Source organism: Bombina bombina, chromosome 1 (genome assembly GCF_027579735.1).
Source record: "Bombina bombina isolate aBomBom1 chromosome 1, aBomBom1.pri, whole genome shotgun sequence".
Classification (NCBI taxonomy): domain Eukaryota; kingdom Metazoa; phylum Chordata; class Amphibia; order Anura; family Bombinatoridae; genus Bombina; species Bombina bombina.
The window spans coordinates 109,195,867-109,216,955 of record NC_069499.1 but is presented as its reverse complement, the minus strand read 5'-3'; the positions used below and the strand labels follow the sequence as shown (position 1 = coordinate 109,216,955).

Here is a 21,089-nt window from a genome sequence, read left to right as displayed (position 1 = left end):
CATACAGATAAACACACACATACTGTATGTATTGTGCCGTATGCCATGCCTCCTACAAACTATACGTGACATATTGACATTCATTCACAAACAATCATAATGACTGTCTGTGAATGAATGTCAATGTCATGGTTGTAAATGATGTCTGCCTGATGAGCCTGTCACATACCTCCCAATATTTCAAAATTTGAAAGAGGGACACCCCCGCACTGGGAGTAAAAAACTAAAAAATGTCACACTGTTGTCAGTCTGCCGTGGCACACCTGAGGATCTCTCACGGCACACTAGTGTGCCACGGCACACTGGTTGAAAAGCACTGCTCTAGACATGCCCACTTGCCTATCTAGAAATCTCTTCAACAAAGAATCAAATGAGAATAGAATGAAGCAAATTTGATGATGAAATTAGAAATGTATTAAAAATGTTATGCTCTTTTGGGTTCATGTCCTTTAATTGCTTATCTTGCATTATATCCCTGCATAGTGTTACCACCAGCATAGTTGTGTTCTTCTGAATCCATTAAAAAAACATTCTCTGCTCTGTCGCATTTTTCACCTCTCATAAGAGATAATCGCTAATAAAATATTTATTGACCTTAATAGATTCACATGCAGCAGTTGCTCACATTTACATAAAAAGTCAAGATTTTTAAAGTGATGTCATTAGCCACAACTATGTAGGTCAGACTGCATTTTGACATAGATCTGACAGCGCTTCTGTATAATCCAGATTTAAGTAATCCAAACAGTGACCTTGGCATAAATAAATCCATTTTTAGATTTCTAATTATTTTAAAAATTAAATTTTCATGTTTTTTTTATGATATAGGCAGCCTGGAGTCTAAAAACCAGAGCTTTGACAGAGATGGTCTATGTAGATGAGATTGAACTTGACCAGGAGGGAATAGCAGAAATGATGTTGGATGACAATTCAATTGCCCAGGTGGCTCGTAAGTATTCTCTATAAATCTGAGATATTAACCATGTCCTTTTCTCCCTTTTACAATTATTTCCATAACGGATAATATCATCTTATTATTTTTACATTAAATAGTAATTAAACATCTCTAATAGGCAAATGGATTTCAGCACGCTTCGGGGCTTGGACACTGGTTAATGTACTGTATTTGTTGGAAAAATTATTTAAGGTATGTGAATGGGTAGCCTTAGAATACTCGGTTAAAAAAATTAGTGGCTGTGGATACTAGTCTACCCTATGAGAGTTGTTGTGCGTCCCCTATGTTCACCACAGTTGCTGCACTAGTTTCCTCTGTTGTGCAGATACTGTGAATACTTTTTTTTTTTCTCTCAGAGAGAGGTGGTTGAATTGTTACTTTTTATACAAAGGCTGGACAAATTTGGAAACCAGGAAACTACTGCTCCTAATATTTTGTCTCATTTTGAATTATGCTATTTAACTTATGCCAGCTGGTTGAATTATCCTATATTTTCTGTATATCAAATATCTGATTTGTATTTTATATACAAATCAGATATTGTGTGCGAGTGTATTCCATAAACAAAACAATACAATGTAACAGGTCTTAAAGCGATATTCTAATCAAACTACACTGGGGCATAGTTTTTGCTAAGCAACAATACATTATACATTGCTTTAAAACAAACAAAATGCTTAGTTTTTATTAATTTATGTTTTTAACTCTTAGATAGGGAACTGGGTAACATGCATAAATCCCTGGAAGTTTTTATGTGCAGTGTACGCACATGCATGTCCTGCTAATAACTGCTACTTTCATCTTCTGTACAGTTCTGTAGCTTGATTGGTGCCAAGCATTTAATTAGGTTACAGGCAAATTCCCAGGCTATATTTAGTACTCAGTTATACTATAAATGAGTACTAAATTAGCTCTGGGAATTTGCTGTTAACCATGGCCTCGACAAATCCAGGAGCCAGGGAGCCACTGGCTTGTACATTTTACTCTTGGCTCCTAACTTTTTTGGTTATTTTCCATATATCTATGTATAGTACCACTGTCTGGCTCCTAAATATTCTTACTGGCTCCTAAACTTTAAACAGATTTGTCCTTAGGAGTGTCACTAGCATAATGTTTTAAAAAAATAAAAATTCTACCTCTATAATGTTAAAAAAAAAATATGAATTACCGGATTTTAAGGTATTGTAGTCTTCAATGTATTCTTTATATAAGTCACAGAGATGCAATCAATTCACATCATCAATAAAGCAGGATATACTCAGTGTACTTTTGAGGAATAGTTGCCATATTGTGAGAGCATATTAGACATTTTAGAATATATAGTAATAATGTGAAAAGTATTCATTTTCTTCCTGGATGATTTGTAAGCACCAAAGCACTTCCCGTGTCAGCCCACCAAACTATTAAAGAAGAATAAGATTTTTTTATGAGCTGAGGCTTTTCATTCTGTTCTATGTTAATATTTAATATTAAAGGGACGTTCTAGCAAAAATTTAATTTACAATTGGAACATTAAAAAAACACCCCTCTATTTAGGAAGTATGTTCACATTTATTACTAAATATCTCTGTTAAACTACTCATCTGCCAAATATCTTGGGCCTCAAATATATCTGCTGTTACACCTGTTTCACAGAGAGTGGTAGTATCTATATCAATTGAACACGTATTCTAACTCTTTTCAGTGAGTGACTGTTTCATCATCAAACATTGACTTTCTCTGTAATGCTTCTGAAACAAAATAAATTATAGTTTGCTATTTAGGTGAAGTCACTCTACGAACATAGTTATTTGTCCTTCCTGGAAAGGTTTTTAAACTAGAGATCAGTGAATGTATGAATTTATATTTTAGGATGTGTGGGAAACCGTGTTCTCATACAACCAAAAATAATAAAAGGTTCAAGCAACAAATGGACTAATGACTAGAAGTTAATTATAACTGTTAAAGGGACATAAAACAAGGTGGGATAGAGACAAAAAATAATTATATTTTCAAACAAATTTAATTCTTGAAAGATATCATTATCTTACAAGTGTCAACCTCGACTTTTATTACAATATGATGTTTTTCTGGGAATCGCGCCCGAATGCAAGGCAGCAGCAATAAAAGTGAATACCATTCTTTTAGCCCCCACTAACTCAGTATAATAGAATCTTTCAGAGAACTTGGTCATACCACGCTCCTGCTTATTGTTAATCCTTTAACAGGCTCTCCTGTTCACTCTTGTATTAAAATAATGTCAAAATTGTTTTAATTTATGTACAATGATTGAAAAGTTATTTTTATCCAATATATATATACTAGATATGTAAGTACAATATATATGAATCTCTGCTAGGGGAATCACTTGAGCAATTAGTCAAGGAACCAACTCGTAAGGAAGCTATATTAGATCTAATACTTACAAACAGTGATACAGTTTCAGATGTGTCTGTAGGTGAGAACTTAGGATCCAGTGATCATCAATCTGTTTGGTTTAGTATTCATGTGCAGGAACTGGCCACCCAGACTAAAACAAAAGTTTTAGACTTTAGGACGGCAGATTTTTCATTCATGGGAGAATACCTAAAAAACTATTTAAAGGGGAAAACTCTTATTACAGGGGTTCAAGAACAGTGGGAATTTGTGAAAGGTGCCATTTTAGATGCAACCACACACTGTATTAGACATGTCTGTAAAAGTAAAAGAAAGCGGAAACCAATTTGGTTTTCCAAAGAAGTAGCACATGCTGTAAAGACAAAAAAGATAGCTTATAAAAATTACAGACACACACAAGCAGATGATGATATGAAAATATGGAGACTCCAACAAAAAAAGACTAAGCAGTTAATTAGGAAGGTTAAAGCTCATGCAGAAGAGAAGATAGCACAGTCAGTAAAACATGGGGACAAAACATTCTTTAGATATATCAGTGAAAGAAGAAAAAATAAGGTAGGAATAGTAAAATTGAAATCAGTTGATGGTAGAATAATAGAAGGAGATAAGCAGATTGCAGACTGTCTCAATGATTACTTCTGTTCTGTTTTCACAAAAGATTGTGAAGATACAATGTCTACATTAAGGGATGCTACGAAAAATAGAAACAAGCTTAACGGTAATCTTTTTACAGAGGATGAGGTTTTGTTAGCATTATCAAAAATAAATGTTAAAAAGGCAGTGGGTCCTGATAATATTCATCCAAGGGTTTTAAAAGAACTTCGATCAGTGCTAACTGTCCCATTAACTGACCTGTTTAATCAGTCACTATTAACAGGAGCTGTCCCAGATGATTGGAGAATAGCAAATGTAATACCTCTTCATAAAAAGCTCAGTAGAGAAGAATCTGGCAACTACAGGCCAGTTAGTTTAACTTCAGTAGTAGGGAAATTAATGGAAAGCCTCTTAAAAGAAAGAATTATGACTTACATAAAGACAAACAATTTAGAGGACCAAAATCAGCATGGGTTTACTTCAGGAAGATCATGTCAGACTAATCTAATTGACTTCTTTGATTATGTAACAAAAGTATTAGACAAGGGTGGAGCAGTTGATGTAGCATATCTAGATTTCAGCAAAGCATTAACACCGTCCCACACAATAAACTAATTCACAAACTATATCTCCTTGGTCTAGATTAAAAAATTGTGAACTGGGTGGAATGCTGGCTTAAGGACAGAAAACAAAGTGTCTTAGTAAATGGAGTTCATTCAGCAGAGGGGGCTGTTACTAGTGGTGTTCCTCAGGGGTCAGTTCTGGGGCCTGTTTTGTTTAACATATTTATCTGCGATATCAGCAAAGGGCTACAGGGGAAAGTATGTCTCTTTGCAGATGATACAAAAATTTGCAACAGAGTGGATGTTCTAGGGGGGGTAGACAAAATGAGAATTGATATACAACAATTGGAGGATTGGACAAACAACTGGGATCTAAAGTTTAACACAGCAAAGTGTAAAATAATGCATTTAGGGAAGAAAAATCCAAATGTTAATTACAGACTCAATGACACTTTACTGACTGTTACAGATGAGGAACAGGACTTGGGAATTATTATTTCAGATGATTTAAAACTTAGTAAACAATGTAGTAATGCAGCGAGTAAGGCTAGCAGAATGCCTGGATGTATTGGTAGAGGTATTTGCAGCAGAAATAGTAAGGTTCTTATGCCACTTTATAGATCATTAGTTAGGCCTCATCTTGAGTATTGTGTGCAGTTCTGGAGGCCATATCTTCAGAAGGATATTAACAAACTTGAATCTGTGCAAAGGAGGGCTACCAAAATGGTACATGGTCTAAAAAATAAAACTTACCAGGATAGGCTCAATGACCTAAATATGTATAGCTTAGAGGAGAGAAGGGAAAGAGGTGATATGATAGCAACTTTCAAGTACATTAAAGGGTTTAGTAAAACTGAGGCTGTGGGTATTTTACATAAAATGGAAAATTCAAGAACTAGGGGTCATGAGCTCAAGCTAAAGGGTAGTAGATTCAGGAGTAATTTGAGGAAGCACTTCTTTACAGAAAGAGTGATTTTATGGAATAAACTTCCTCAAGAGGTAGTAGCAACAAACACTGTGGGGGACTTTAAAAATGCATGGGACAAGCATAAGGCTATCCTACGAACTAGATAAGTTTATACTTTTAGGTAAGGTCGGGCAGACTTGCTGGGCCTATGGCTCTTATCTGCCGTCAATATCTATGTTTCTATGTTTCTATAATATTATGCTCACGCCATGAAAGCATTATTGACAACATTCATGTATATTGTTATTTCTGAAATGTTTGCGAGATCTTTCGCATTTATATGTTTATATTTGCATAATTTTTCAATAAAAAAATTAAAAAAAAACATTACAAATGTAAAATAAAAATAAAAAAATATATACAATATGTACTTTAATTACTTTACCTGCAAATGTTTATTACAGTGCCTCACCATTAACCCTTTCTTTTAAGTTTCTGAATTGTACAGCTCTAATTCCTTTTATGGCTGTATCTATATCCACCTTTGCTTTGGTAGAATGCAATACTTTAACAGTCATTATCTGCTGGAGCATGCCTAGAAGCAAATAAGCTGCTGTTAACTCAGTTGAAATACAATGCCTGTGTTTCTGATGCTAAACATTGATTAGGGGAGGTGGCTTAGTCTACTCCGACAGCATAGCTATGTAACTAATTTTGCTTATTTTTGAAAATTATTTTAAAATTCTGGCCAGCAATTTTTAAACAATTTTTAATGCAAACTATTTTTTACTTAATTAACCATTTTAGGATATGCACCGATCTCAACATGTTTTATGGCACTTTAAACAACACCATAGTAGCAACAAAGGTACAACCAAAAACCATACCCCACAGTAAATGCCTCTTGAACCAGACTTTAGCTCTTATTCTGGCTTACAATTAAAATACCATACCTTTTTGGGTAGTTTTCCTGCAATTTATACTGCTGCAACTGAGATCTATATTTGTTATTGTGAATGAAAACATGTTTTTAATGCTTGTAGATAAATAAGGGATGAATTTTATTACTCAGCCTTGTGCTTCAACCTGATGTTACTGTGGGAGCTGAGTACTTGGCTGCATTTCTTTACAGAAAATTATAGAATATAAATAGAAAGACAAATTATATTAATAACAACTTCCTTTTAACTTTTAGGCCCTGGTACTTCTTTGAAGCAACCTGTAAATAGGAAATATGATGGCCCTAGTCCAGCAATCAGGTAAAATGTGTAGATGGTGGTGTGTGTGCATGTAGGCATTTTGTATACAGATTGTATATAGTTTCCTCTCTTTTCATGTTGGAAGCAATATTCAAAATTTTGATTATATTTACAAATTATAACTTAAAACAAAAGAATGGTTTAAGTAGACGGAAAAGTGATATAGTGATATGAGAACAGTAAAAGAAAAAATTAGAGGTAGGTTTGATAAAGGCAGGTACAGGGATCTGACAAAATCCATTTTAAGAAAACAGACTATCTGTCTCTACATACTAGCACTATATGGCCAGAAGTATGTGGAGACCCAAACATCAAATCTATATTAACTTGTTAGACATTTCATTCCAAACCCATGCAGCAATACCAGCTGCAACGATTTTGGAGTGTGTCTTCTGGAATGTGTGCATATTCAGCCAAAAGAGCATTTGTAAGGTTAGGCACTGATGATGAATGAGTGAGTCTGGCTTCTAATCGTTGTTCCAATTTGTCTCAGAGTTGTTCAGTGGGGTTGAGGTCAGGGCTTTGTGCAGGCCACTCAAATTCCTCTACACCAAACTCGTCAAGCCATGTCTTCATGGACCTTGCTTTGTGCACAGGGGCATGCTGGAACAAAAAAGGAGGGTTGGCAATTTTGTTTACTGCAGAATGCGTAAGTAAGAGGATGCTTATGGTATTCAGCTTTTTTAGGAGCCAAATATCCTCTTGTGCAAACGAAACAATTGCTATGTGCTGGATTTTATTCACCTATCAATACCTTTATTGAAAAAATAATAGGAGGGTAAATAAGGTGGTGGAATAGTCATACAGCATAGATTAGACTGTGAAAAAAGAAGCATATCGGTTCTTGTACAAAAAAGACTTATCTTGTGAGGGAATACCAAAGAGCCATATCCTTGCAAAGATTAGTGGAATGGAGTCAGAACCTATGTAATAAAGTATGGGTGCCAATAGATAACGATATTATGAAACGCAGTAACACGGGAGCACAGGCCTGGGTCTCAGCTAAAAATCGCCCATCCATAATACCGCAATTCCCCTTGTTGGCGGAGGTGTTTTCAACATGGGACAGACTAATTGGCGTAGGCCCACAGCTATCTACACTACACTCACCAAACACACCCATATGGGAGAACCCGGATTTGGGAATCGAGAGCGCCCCACACGCAGCAGGAACACATTATACACTACAGGAGGTCTCTATGTCCAACATTCTGCACCAGGGCAAGCTCAAAACACAAGCGGAGCTGGTGGATTGGGCCCCAGACATTTTCACCTCATGGTTTAGAATGACACAGATAAAACACTACTTTGACACACACAAAGATAAGATGGCACTTTCTAGGAATAGATCACCATTTGAAGTCCTCTGCGTAATGTCACAAACTCTGACCCACCTTATATCTAAGATCTACAAACTCCTCATGTCTAGGGAGGGAATCACCCTTCCGAGCTACACTCTGGCTTGGCAGGAAGAGTTAGGACAGGAGATAGAATATAGGGACTGGCTCAAGGTTTTTGGGAGAGCTAGGCGGGCATCAGTATCCATGAAACTGCAGGAGGCCCACTATAAATTGCTTAGTAGATGGTACCTCACTCCCCATAGACTACAAAAATCTATCCTCACACAAATGGGGGGTGCTGGAGAGGATGTGGGGGAGAGGGAACTCTTCTCCACGTGTGGTGGAACTGTCCACGCGTAGTGTCCTTCTGGGAGGAGGTGCTGGGAGACATGAGCAGAATACTGGGATTAATCATTCCGCCAAAACCTTCATACCTGATCTACCATGATCTCCCCAAAATAACGGGTGAGCACAAATATCTACTTTTCCTGCTCATGCTGAATGGCTTAAAGGGCTTGATTCCTAAATACTGGAAAACAGCCCAGACACCAGGGCTGTCAGAGTGGAGAAATAGGGTTGAGGACTTGCTAAACCTTGAAAGATATCATTACCTTAGGATTGGCAAACTTGCTACTCATGAGATGATGGTCCTGACTTGGACGGGAAGAGGGTTATAAAGCAAAATAGGAAAGACAACTTCTGAACTAATAAAAATCAGCCCACGACAACTGACATAGGACAACCCTAGCCTTCTGACTCCCCCCCTTATGAGACTGCAGACCAGCCCCTGTTTCCCCCTTCCCCCGGACCCTCTCCTTCTCCTCTCTCCTTCCCCTCCCCCCCCCCTTTTTTTTTCTTTTTTTCTCTCTTCCTCCCTCTCCCTCTCTCCCCACTCTCTTAAATATTAATACCTCTTTTCCATTCTCTCACCTTATTTTGCCCTACACCCATAAGGGTGACAACCTCAGGGACTTGAAACTCAGCGGAATGTAGCAAAAAAGCTGAGTTCATAAATGTTACAGTTCATATAACCCTGATGTTAAAATTCAACGAACATGTTATCATATATATGTTGATTAATCCACACAACGGGTTACATTACTCGTTGGAACGAGCTCAAAGTTAGGCATCAAAGAAGCTAGAGCTACCCAATGTTCGTACTCGAATGCCTTGTTTAATACAATAATAATATGCACATGGACATTTTGTTGATTTATGTATTGATTTTTTGCACTATTACTCTGCTGTAATGCTTCTTCTTTCACAAATAAAGCTTGTTTGAAAATTAAAAAAGACTTATCTTGTAATGGAATTTCACTCATAAATTAATTTAAGAATGTTGCAATCTCTCATATTGAGGTGAAGTTATTGGTATCTTAAATAAACAAGAGTTTATGTATTTAATTGTTTATTGTCCTTTATACATTATATTTTATCTCCTCCTAAAGATTCATATAAATCTAGAAAATCTACCTGGAAGACTAATTATGTCTGGCTTGGACTTAATAACATACTAAGTATATGAGTGTCATGAATACCTCCTGATTTAGATGCTAAGGGGTTAATTTTCTTTAGCTTGTGTTTTAAAAACCATTTGTTTTTCAGAAGACATTTGTTGCTGTGTTTCCCTTAGATAAGCCAGAGCCCTAATAAATAGTTTGTAAGATCCACAAGAGAGAACTTTATAGTCTAATTGGTCAGTTTATTACCCCAACCATTCAGCACATGGAATAATGGAACACATTGCCTCTATCCAGGAACTAGCCTGAGGTAATTGACAGGACAACCATCCTTTATTATTATTATTATTATTATTATTATTATTATTATTATTGTTATTATTCTTTATTTATAAAGTGCCAACAGATTCCACAGCGCTGCCCATGGGTACAAGGATTAAAAGTGCAACGGAGAAACAATACAATAATAGACAACATTTTACAGACAAATACAGGGGGAATTGAGGGTCCTATTCCCCTGGGAACTTACAATCTAGATGGGTGGGAGGATCGGAAACAGGTGGTGGGGACTGCAAAGCTGAGAATGATATTAGTGAGGAGATAGATGAGGGCAACTGTTGGATAAGTGAAGTTAATTTGTTAAAGAGTCGGGTAATAAGCTTCCCTGAACAAAAAGGTCTTTAGGGAATTTTTAAAGGAGAAAAGGTTAGGGGAAAGTCTGACAGATCGAGGAAGTGCGTTCCAGAGGGTTGGTGCCGCACGAGAGAAGTCCTGTAGTCTAGCATGAGAGGAGGTGATCCTTGCAAATAAATATCATTTTATAAGTCATAATGCCTCAGAAACATAAAGAATGCAAAATATATGGTGTTTGGTATCAAAATACTTCTAATGACATCAAAAAAGGATTGCCTATCTGTGTGTATGGGTTAGATATACATAACAGAAGTTATAAGGTGTTCTATAATTTCAGCCAAAGACTCTGAACTTTATGACATGTCTTAAAAAGAGGGGAGTGGATATTTCTGGCAAAAGAGGGGAGTGGATATTTCTGGCCCCTCTGTAAGAAGGTTGGGTCAAGCAATTTGATATCAGAGAAACAGGTATAACATGTTGTGTCTAATAATTCAAGTTGTTCATTCTACATGGGAGGCTGATACAGCCTGAGTGACCATCTTTTCTGACGAATCTCCCTGGCACAGACATCTAAGCTAGGAAAGTTTAGGTCTGTTATTTCTCCTTTTTATTTTCAAAACTGTTTGCTTGTGTATAAGTATATTTGTTAACATATTTTTTATTAATAATGCACTGTGCATTATTTTTTGCATGCTAAATCATTGCTTTATTAAGGTTTTGCCTTTGTCTAATATCTGAATCATGTTACTGAAAGAGGCTGGTAGTATTTTTATACTGTGATTTTACATTATTTTTTGCTAAATTGTATTCTGAGATTTAGTTTGTTAGTCTGGGTTTTCCTTAAGATTTCCCATCTAATAAATCTTAAGTGGTGACAGCTTAGAGATAGTTTAGTGTGGGTGGCATTAAAGGGGAGTTTTGGTATTTTTTCTAAGTCTAGGATAGGCTAGAGAGTTTTGTTAACCTTTGCAGCCACTGAACTAAGTCACAGGCTTGCCTGGAGTGGCTAGACTGTGACAGATTGGTTTAAGTGGAAAGGGTCTGTTAACCCTTTCTGTGCCAAACAAGTGACTGGTGCAGGGTTGGTTAATCCTAGTTGTCACAATGAGTATGTAGACATTTTATACCCTTTTGCTCTTCAGTTGGGATTATACTTTTGGAATACACCATAGTGTGATGCGTTGCAAATATTATAGGGACTTCTATATAGGCAACTTCAATATAATGCTTTTGTACATGTTTATAACACACGCAAAATGTATTGAAGAATGTATATTTCATGCCATTTGATTTTTTAGCAGAAGCTATAGCATTTGCATTGCAAAATAACTATTTCTGTCATGTAATTGGCAAGAGTCCATGAGCTAGTGACGTATGGGATATACATTCCTACCAGGAGGGGCAAAGTTTCCCAAACCTCAAAATGCCTACAAATACACCCCTCACCACACCCACAATTCAGTTTTACAAACTTTGCCTCCCATGGAGGTGGTGAAGTAAGTTTGTGCTAGATTCTGCGTTGATATGCGCTTCGCAGCAGGCTGGAGCCCGGTGTTCCTCTCAGAGTGCAGTGAATGTCAGAGGGATGTGAAGAGAGTATTGCCTATTTGAATTCAATGGTCTTCCTCTAGGGGATCTATTTAATAGGTTCTCTGTTATCGGTCGTAGAGATTCATCTCTTACCTCCTTTTTCAGATCGACGATATACTCTTATATATCATTACCTCTACTGATTCTCGTTTCAGTACTGGTTTGGCTGTCTACTATATGTAGATGAGTGTCTTAGGGTAAGTAAGTCTTATTTTTTATGACACTCTCAGCTATGGTTGGGCACTTTATATGTAAAGTTCTAAATATATGTGTTTAAACTTATATTTGCCATGATTCAGGATAATCAGTATTCCTTATTTCAGACAGTCAGTTTCATTATTTGGGATAATGCATATGAAATATTTTTTTCTTACCTTAAAATAATTTTTTTTTCAATTGACTTTTTTTCCTGTGGGCTGTTAGGCTCGCGGGGGCTGAAAATGCTTCAATTTATTGCGTCATTTTTGGCGCGGACTTTTTTGGTGCAAAAATTTTGTCATTTCCGGCGCTCTAATTGATGCCGGAAGTTTGTGCATGGTTGCGTCATTTTTGACGTTCAGACGTTTTTTTGCGCCAAAATTGTGGGCGGCGTTTTTTTTTTTGGCGTCACAGGATGTGGCGTCATACTTGGCGCCAAAAAATATGGGCGTTGTACTTAGCGCCAATAATGTGGGCGTCATTCTTGGCGCCAAAAAATGTGGGCGTCATTCTTGTCTCCACCTTTTTTTCACATTATTTCAGTCTCATTTTTTATTGCTTCTGGTTGCTAGAGGCTTGTTCATTTGGCATTTTTTCCCATTCCTGAAACTGTCATTTAAGGAATTTGATAATTTTGCTTTATATGTTGTTTTTTCTATTACATATTGCAAGATGTCTCAACATGACCCTGGATCAGAATCTTCTTCTGGAAAGACGCTGCCTGATGCTGGTTCTACCAAAGTTAAGTGCATCTGTTGTAAACTTTTGGTAACTGTTCCTCCGGCTGTTGTTTGTGATAACTGTCATGATAAACTTTCTAATGCAGATTGTATTTCCATTAGTAATAATCCATTACCTGTTGTTCCTTCAACATCTAATGTTCAGGATGTTCCTGTTAATGTAAAAGAATTTGTTTCTAAATCGATTAGGAAGGCTCTGTCTGTTATTCCTCCTTCCAGTAAGTGTAAAAGGTCTTTTAAAACTTCTCATATTTCAGATGAATTTTTAAGTGACCGTCATCATTCTGACTTATCTGTTTCTGATGAGGATCTATCTGGTTCAGAAGATTCTGCCTCAGATATTGACACTGATAAATCTTCATATTTATTTAAGATGGAGTTTATTCGTTCTTTACTTAAAGAAGTGTTAATTGCATTAGATATGGAGGAGTCTAGTCCTCTTGATACTAAATCTACTAAGCGTTTAAATTCGGTTTTCAAACCTCATGTAGTTATTCCTGAAGTTTTTCCAGTTCCTGATGCTATTTCAGAAGTAATTTCTAGGGAATGGATTAGTCTGTGTACTTCATTTACTCCTTCTCAAAGGTTTAGGAAATTGTACCCTGTGCCATCTGATAGATTAGAGTTTTGGGATAAAATCCCTAAAGTTGATGGGGCTATTTCTACTCTTGCTAAACGTACCACTATTCCTACGGCGGATAGTACTTCCTTTAAGGATCCTTTAGAAAGGAAGCTTGAATCCTTTCTAAGGAAAGCTTATTTATGTTCAGGTAATCTTCTTAGACCTGCTATTTCTTTGGCTGATGTTGCTGCAGCTTCAACTTTCTGGTAGGAGGCTTTAGCGCAACAAGTGTCAGACCATAATGCTTATAGCATTGTTAAACTTCTTCAACATGCTAATAACTTTATTTGTGATGCCATTTTTGATATAATTAGAATTGATGTCAGATATATGTCTTTAGCTATCTTAGCTAGAAGAGCTTTATGGCTTAAATCTTGGAATGCAGATATGACTTCTAAGTCAACTTTGCTTTCTCTTTCTTTCCAAGGTAATAAATTATTTGGTTCACAGTTGGATTCTATTATTTCAACTGTTACTGGGGGGGAAAGGAACCTTTTTGCCTCAGGACAAAAAATCTAAAGGTAAATATAGGGCTGCTAATCGTTTTCATTTCTTTCGTCAGAATAAGGAACAAAAGCCTGACCCTTCCCCTAAAGGAACGGTTTCCATTTGGAAACCTTCTCCAGTCTGGAATAAATCCAAGCCTTTTAGAAAGTCAAAACCAGCTCCAAAATCCGCATGAAGGTGTGGCCCTCATTCCAGCACAGCTGGTAGGGGGCAGGTTACGATTTTTCAAAGATATTTGGATCAATTCGATTCACAGTCTTTGGATTCAGAACATTGTTTCTCAAGGGTACAGAATAGGTTTCAAGATAAGACCACCTGTGAGAAGATTTTTTCTCTCTCGCATTCCAGTAAACCCAGTGAAGGCTCAGGCATTTCTGAAATGTGTTTCAGATCTAGAGTTGGCTGGGTTAATTGTGCCAGTTCCAGTTCTGGAACGGGGTCTGGGGTTTTACTCAAATCTATTCATTGTTCCAAAGAAGGAGAATTCCTTCAGACCAGTTCTGGATCTAAAAATATTGAATTGTTATGTGAGAATACCAACATTCAAAATGGTGACTATAAGGACTTTTCTGCCTTTTGTTCAGCAAGGGCATTATATGTCCATATTCCAATTCATCCAGATCACTATCAATTTCTGAGATTCTCTTTTCTAGACAAGCATTACCAGTTTGTTGCCCTTCTGTTTGGCCTAGCAACAGCTCCAAGGATCTTTTCAAAGGTTCTCGGTGCCCTTCTCTCTGTAATCAGAGAACAGAGTATTGCGGTATTTCCTTATTTGGACGATATCTTGGTACTTGCTCAGTCTTTACATTCTGCAGAATCTCATACGAATCAACTTTTGTTGTTTCTTTAAAAACATGGTTGGAGGATCAATTTACCAAAGAGTTCTTTGATTCCGCAGACAAAGGTAACCTTTTTGGGCTTTCAAATAGATTTAGTGTCCATGACTTTGTCCTTAACAGAAAAAGAGATGTCTGAAGTTGGTTTCAGCTTGTCGAACCCTTCAGTCTCAATCATTCCCTTCGGTAGCTTTTTGCATGGAAATTCTAGGTCTCATGACTGCTGCATCGGACGCGATCCTCTTTGCTCGTTTTCACATGAGACCTCTTCAGCTTTGTATGCTGAACCAGTGGTGCAGGGATTATACAAGGATATCACAAATAATATCCTTAAATCCCAATGTTCGATCTTCTCTGACTTGGTGGTTGGATCACCATCGTTTAATTCAAGGGGCCTCTTTTGTTCGTCCAACCTGGACTGTGATCTCAACAGATGCGAGTCTTTTAGGTTGGGGAGCTGTATGGGGATCTCTGACAGCGCAGGGGGTTTGGGAATCTCAGGAGGCGAGATTACCAATCAACATTTTGGAACTCCGTGCGATTTTCAGAGCTCTTCAGTTCTGGCCTCTTCTGAAGAGAGAATCGTTTATTTGTTTTCAGACAGACAATGTCACAACCGTGGCGTATGTCAATCATCAAGGTGGAACTCACAGTCCTCAAGCTATGAAAGAAGTATCTCGGATACTTGTATGGGCGGAATCCAGCTCCTGTCTAATTTCTGCGGTTCACATCCCAGGTGTAGACAATTGGGAAGCGGATTATCTCAGTCGCCAGACGTTACATCCGGGCGAATGGTCTCTTCACCCAGAGGTATTTCTTCAGATTGTTCAAATCTGGGGACTTCCAGAAATAGATCTGATGGCCTCTCATCTAAACAAGAAACTTCCCAGGTATCTGTCCAGATCCAGGGATCCTCAGGCGGAAGCAGTGGACGCGTTGTCGCTTCCTTGGAATTATCATCCTGCCTATATCTTTCCGCCTCTAGTTCTTCTTCCAAGAGTGATTTCCAAAATTCTAATGGAACGTTCGTTTGTACTGCTGGTGGCTCCAGCATGGCCTCACAGGTTTTGGTATGCGGATCTCATTCGGATGGCCAGTTGCCAACCTTGGACACTTCCGTTAAGACCAGACCTTCTATCTCAAGGCCCATTTTTCCATCAGGATCTCAAATCATTAAATTTGAAGGTATGGAAATTGAACGCTTGATTCTTAGTCATAGGGGTTTCTCTGACTCAGTAATTAATACTATGTTACAGGCTCGTAAGTCTGTGTCTAGGAAGATTTATTATCGAGTCTGGAAGACTTACATTTCTTGGTGTTCTCATAAATTCTCCTGGCATTTTTTTAGAATTCCTAGAATTTTACAGTTTCTTCAGGATGGTTTGGATAAAGGTTTATCTACAAGTTCTTTGAAAGGACAAATCTCTGCTCTTTCTGTTCTTTTTCACAGAAAGATTGCTAATCTTCCTGATATTCATTGTTTTGTATAGGCTTTGGTTCGTATCAAGCCTGTCATTAAGTCAATCTCTCCTCCTTGGAGTCTTAATTTGGTTCTGAGGGCTTTACAGGCTCCTCCGTTTTGAACCTATGCATTCTCTGGATATTAAATTACTTTCTTGGAAAGTTTTGTTCCTTTTGGCCATCTCTTCTGCTAGAAGAGTTTCTGAGTTATCTACTCTTTCTTGTGAATCTCCTTTTCTGATTTTTCATCAGGATAAGGCGGTGTTGCGGACTTCATTTCAATTTTTACCTAAAGTTGTGAATTCTAACAACATTAGTAGAGAAATTGTTGTCTCTTCATTGTGTCCTGATCCTAAGAATTCAAAGGAGAGATCTTTACATTCTTTGGATGTAGTAAGAGCTTTGAAATATTATGTTGAAGCTACTAAAGATTTTAGAAAGACTTCTAGTCTATTTGTCATCTTTTCTGGTTCCAGGAAAGGTCAGAAAGCTTCTGCCATTTCTTTGGCGTCTTGGTTAAAGTCTTTGATTCATCATGCTTATGTGGAGTCGGGTGAGTCCCCGCCTCAAAGGATTACGGCTCCTTCTACTAGGTCAGTTTCTACTTCCTGGGCTTTTAGGAATGATTCTTCTGTTGATCAGATTTGCAAAGCAGCAACTTGGTCTTCTTTGCATACTTTTACTAAATTCTACCATTTTGATGTTTTCTCTTCTTTTGAAGCAGTTTTTGGTAGAAAAGTACTTCAGGCAGCTGTTTCAGTTTGATTCTTCTGCTTATGATTTCAGTTTTTTTCATTATTTAGATTAAAACTTTTGATTTGGGTTGTGGATTATTCTTTCAGCGGAATTGGCTGTCTTTATTTTATCCCTCCCTCTCTAGTGACTCTTGCGTGGAAGTTCCACATCTTGGGTATCTGCTATCCCATACGTCACTAGCTCATGGACTCTTGCTAATTACATGAAAGAAAACATAATTTATGTAAGAACTTACCTGCTAAATTCATTTCTTTCATATTAGCAAGAGTCCATGAGACCCACCCTTTTTGTGGTGGTTATGATTTTTTTGTATAAAGCACAATTATTCCAATTCCTTATTTTTAATGCTTTCGCTCCTTTCTTATCACCCCACTTCTTGGCTATTCGTTAAACTGAATTGTGGGTGTGATGACGGGTGTATTTATAGGCATTTTGAGGTTTGGGAAACTTTGCCCCTCCTGGTAGGAATGTATATCCCATACGTCACTAGCTCATGGACTCTTGCTAATATGAAAGAAGTGAATTTATCAGGTAAGTTCTTACATAAATTATGTTTTTTTCCTTCAGATGGGAAACTTGTATCTTATTTAAGGAAAATTATTTTATTTCAGGTCCTTTTCTTAGGCCTGCAATTTATTTGGCTGATGTTGCAAATGCTTCAACTTTCTGGTTGGATACTTTAGTGCAACAAGTATCGGATTATGATTTGTTTTAGCATTGTTAAGTTGATCAACATGCTAATAATTTAATTTGTGTCGTCATTGTTTTGATATTTTCACAATTGAGGTTTAGTCTATGTCTTTAGCTATTTTTAGCTAGAAGAACTTTGACCTAGATTTGGCTCATAACGCTGGTTTTAGGCTACCGCCGGTATTTGGAGTCACTCAAAATAGGGTCTAACGCTCACTTTTCATCCGCGACTTTTCCATACCGCAGATCCCCTTACGTAAATTGCGTATCCTATCTTTTCAATGGGATCTTTCTAACTCCGGTATTTAGAGTCGTTTCTGAAGTGAGCGTTAGACATCTAACGACAAAACTCCAGCCGCAGGAAAAAAGTCAGTAGTTAAGAGCTTTCTGGGCTAACGCCGGTTTATAAAGCTCTTAACTACTGTGCTCTAAAGTACACTAACACCCATAAACTACCTATGCACCCCTAAACCGAGGTCCCCCCACATCGCCGACACTCGAATAATTTTTTTAACCCCTAATCTGCCGACCGCCACCTACGTTATCCTTATGTACCCCTAATCTGCTGCCCCTAACACCGCCGACCCCTGTATTATATTTATTAACCCCTAACCTGCCCCCCACAACGTCGCCTCCACCTACCTACACTTATTAACCCCTAATCTGCCGACCGCAAAGCGCCGCCACCTACGTTATCCTTATGTACCCTTAATCTGCTGCCCCTAACACCGCTGACCCCTATATTATATTTATTAACCCCTAATCTGCCCCCCTCAACGTCGCCTCCAGCTGCCTACACTTATTAACCCCTAATCTGCCGACCGGACCTGAGCGCTACTATAATAAAGTTATTAACCCCTAATCCGCCTCACTAACCCTATAATAAATAGTATTAACCCCTAATCTGCCCTCCCTAACATCGCCGACACCTAACTTCAATTATTAACCCCTAATCTGCCGACCGGAGCTCACCGCTATTCTAATAAATGTATTAACCCCTAAAGCTAAGTCTAACCCTAACACTAACACCCCCCTAAGTTAAATAGAATTTAAATCTAACGAAATAAATTATTATTATAGCTATTTTAGGATTAATATTTATTTTACAGGTAACTTTGTATTTATTTTAACCAGGTACAATAGCTATAAAATAGTTAAGAACTATTTAATAGCTAAAATAGTTAAAATAATTACAAATTTACCTGTAAAAGAAATCCTAACCTAAGTTACAATTAAACCTAACACTACACTATCAATAAATTAATTAAATACAATTCCTACAAATAAATACAATTAAATAAACTTGCTAAAGTACAAAAAATAAAAAAGAACTGTTACAAAAAATAAAAAAATATTTACAAACATAAGAAAAATATTACAATTTTAAACTAATTACACCTACTCTAAGCCCCCTAATAAAATAACAAAGCCCCCCAAAATAAAAAAATGCCCTACCCTATTCTAAATAACTAAAGTTCAAAGCTCTTTTACCTTACCAGCCCTGAACAGGGCCCTTTGCGGGGCATGCCCCAAGAAGTTCAGCTCTTTTGCCTGTAAAAAAAAACATACAATACCCAAGCCCCCCAACATTACAACCCACCACCCACAAACCCCTAATCTAACCCAAACCCCCCTTAAATAAACCTAACACTAAGCCCCTGAAGATCTTCCTACCTTGTCTTCACCTCACCGGGTTCAACGATCTGTCCAGAAGAGCTCCTCCGATGTCCTGATGCAAGCCCAAGCGGGGGGCTGAAGAGGTCCATGATCCGGCTGAAGTCTTCATCCAAGCGGGAGCTGAAGAGGTCCATGATCCGGATGAAGTCTTCTATCAACGGCATCTTCAATCTTCTTTCTTCCGGATCCATCTTGCAGACCTCCGACGCGGAACATTCTGCTGGCCCGACGGACTAACGACGAATGACGGTTCCTTTAAGGGACGTCATCCAAGATGGCGTCCCTCGAATTCCGATTGGCTGATAGGATTCTATCAGCCAATCGGAATTAAGGTAGGAATATTCTGATTGGCTGATGCAATCAGCCAATCAGAATCAAGTTCAATCCGATTGGCTGATCCAATCAGCCATTCAGATTGAGCTTGCATTCTATTGGCTGATCGGAACAGCCAATAGATTGCGAGCTCAATCTGATTGGCTGATTTGGGTTAGATTAGGGGTATGTGGGTGGTGGGTTGTAATGTTGGGGGGCTTGGGTATTGTATGTTTTTTTTTACAGGCAAAAGAGCTGAACTTCTTGGGGCATGTCCCGCAAAGGGCCCTGTTCAGGGCTGGTAAGGTAAAAGAGCTTTGAACTTTAGTTATTTAGAATAGGGTAGGGCATTTTTTTATTTTGGGGGGCTTTGTTATTTTATTAGGGGGCTTAGAGTAGGTGTAATTAGTTTAAAATTGTTGTAATATTTTTCTTATGTTTGTAAATATTTTTTTATTTTTTGTAACTTAGTTCTTTTTTATTTTTTGTACTTTAGCAAGTTTATTTAATTGTATTTATTTGTAGGAATTGTATTTAATTAATTTATTGATAGTGTAGTGTTAGGTTAATTGTAGGTAATTGTAGGTAGTTTATTTAATTAATTTATTGATAGTATAGTGTTAGGTTTAATTGTAACTTAGGTTAGGATTTCTTTTACAGGTAAATTTGTAATTATTTTAACTATTTTAGCTATTAAATAGTTCTTAACTATTTAATAGCTATTGTACCTGGTTAAAATAAATACAAAGTTACCTGTAAAATAAATATTAATCCTAAAATAGCTATAATATAATTATAATTTATATTGTAGCTATATTAGGGTTTATTTTACAGGTAAGTATTTAGCTTTAAATAGGAATAATTTATTTAATAAGAGTTAATTTATTTCGTTAGATTTAAATTATATTTAATTTAGGGGGGTGTTAGTGTTAGGGTTAGACTTAGCTTTAGGGGTTAATACATTTATTAGAATAGCGGTGAGCTCCGGTCGGCAGATTAGGGGTTAATAATTGAAGTTAGGTGTTGGCGATGTTAGGGAGGGCAGATTAGGGGTTAATACTATTTATTATAGGGTTAGTGAGGCGGATTAGGGGTTAATAACTTTATTATAGTAGCGCTCAGGTCCGATCGGCAGATTAGGGGTTAATAAGTGTAGGCAGGTGGAGGCGACGTTGAGGGGGGCAGATTAGGGGTTAATAAATATAATATAGGGGTCGGCGGTGTTAGGGGCAGCAGATTAGGGGTACATAAGGATAACGTAGGTGGCGGCGCTTTGCGGTCGGCAGATTAGGGGTTAATAAGTGTAGGCAGGTGGAGGCGACGTTGTGGGGGGCAGATTAGGGGTTAATAAATATAATATAGGGGTCGGCGATGTTAGGGCAGCAGATTAGGGGTACATAAGGATAATGTAAGTAGCGGCGGTTTACGGAGCGGCAGATTAGGGGTTAATAATAATATGCAGGGGTCAACGATAGATTAGGGGTTAATAAGTGTAAGGTTAGGGGTGTTTAGACTCGGGGTACATGTTAAAGTGTTAGGTGCAGACGTAGGAAGTGTTTCCCCATACCAAACAATGGGGCTGCGTTAGGAGCTTAACGCTGTTTTTTTGC

At 37.6% G+C, this 21,089-nt stretch overlaps 1 protein-coding gene across 1 annotated transcript in view; it reads left to right on the top strand.

The window, feature by feature from the left end:
• The window catches only part of TTC8 (tetratricopeptide repeat domain 8), a 333,163-nt gene that overhangs the window by 75,970 nt on the left and 236,104 nt on the right, over nt 1-21,089 (top strand). The window contains exons 2-3 of the mRNA XM_053697577.1: nt 829-949; nt 6,591-6,654. Coding sequence (XP_053553552.1) covers nt 829-949; nt 6,591-6,654 — 185 coding nt within the window. The remainder of the gene's footprint in view (nt 1-828; nt 950-6,590; nt 6,655-21,089) is intronic.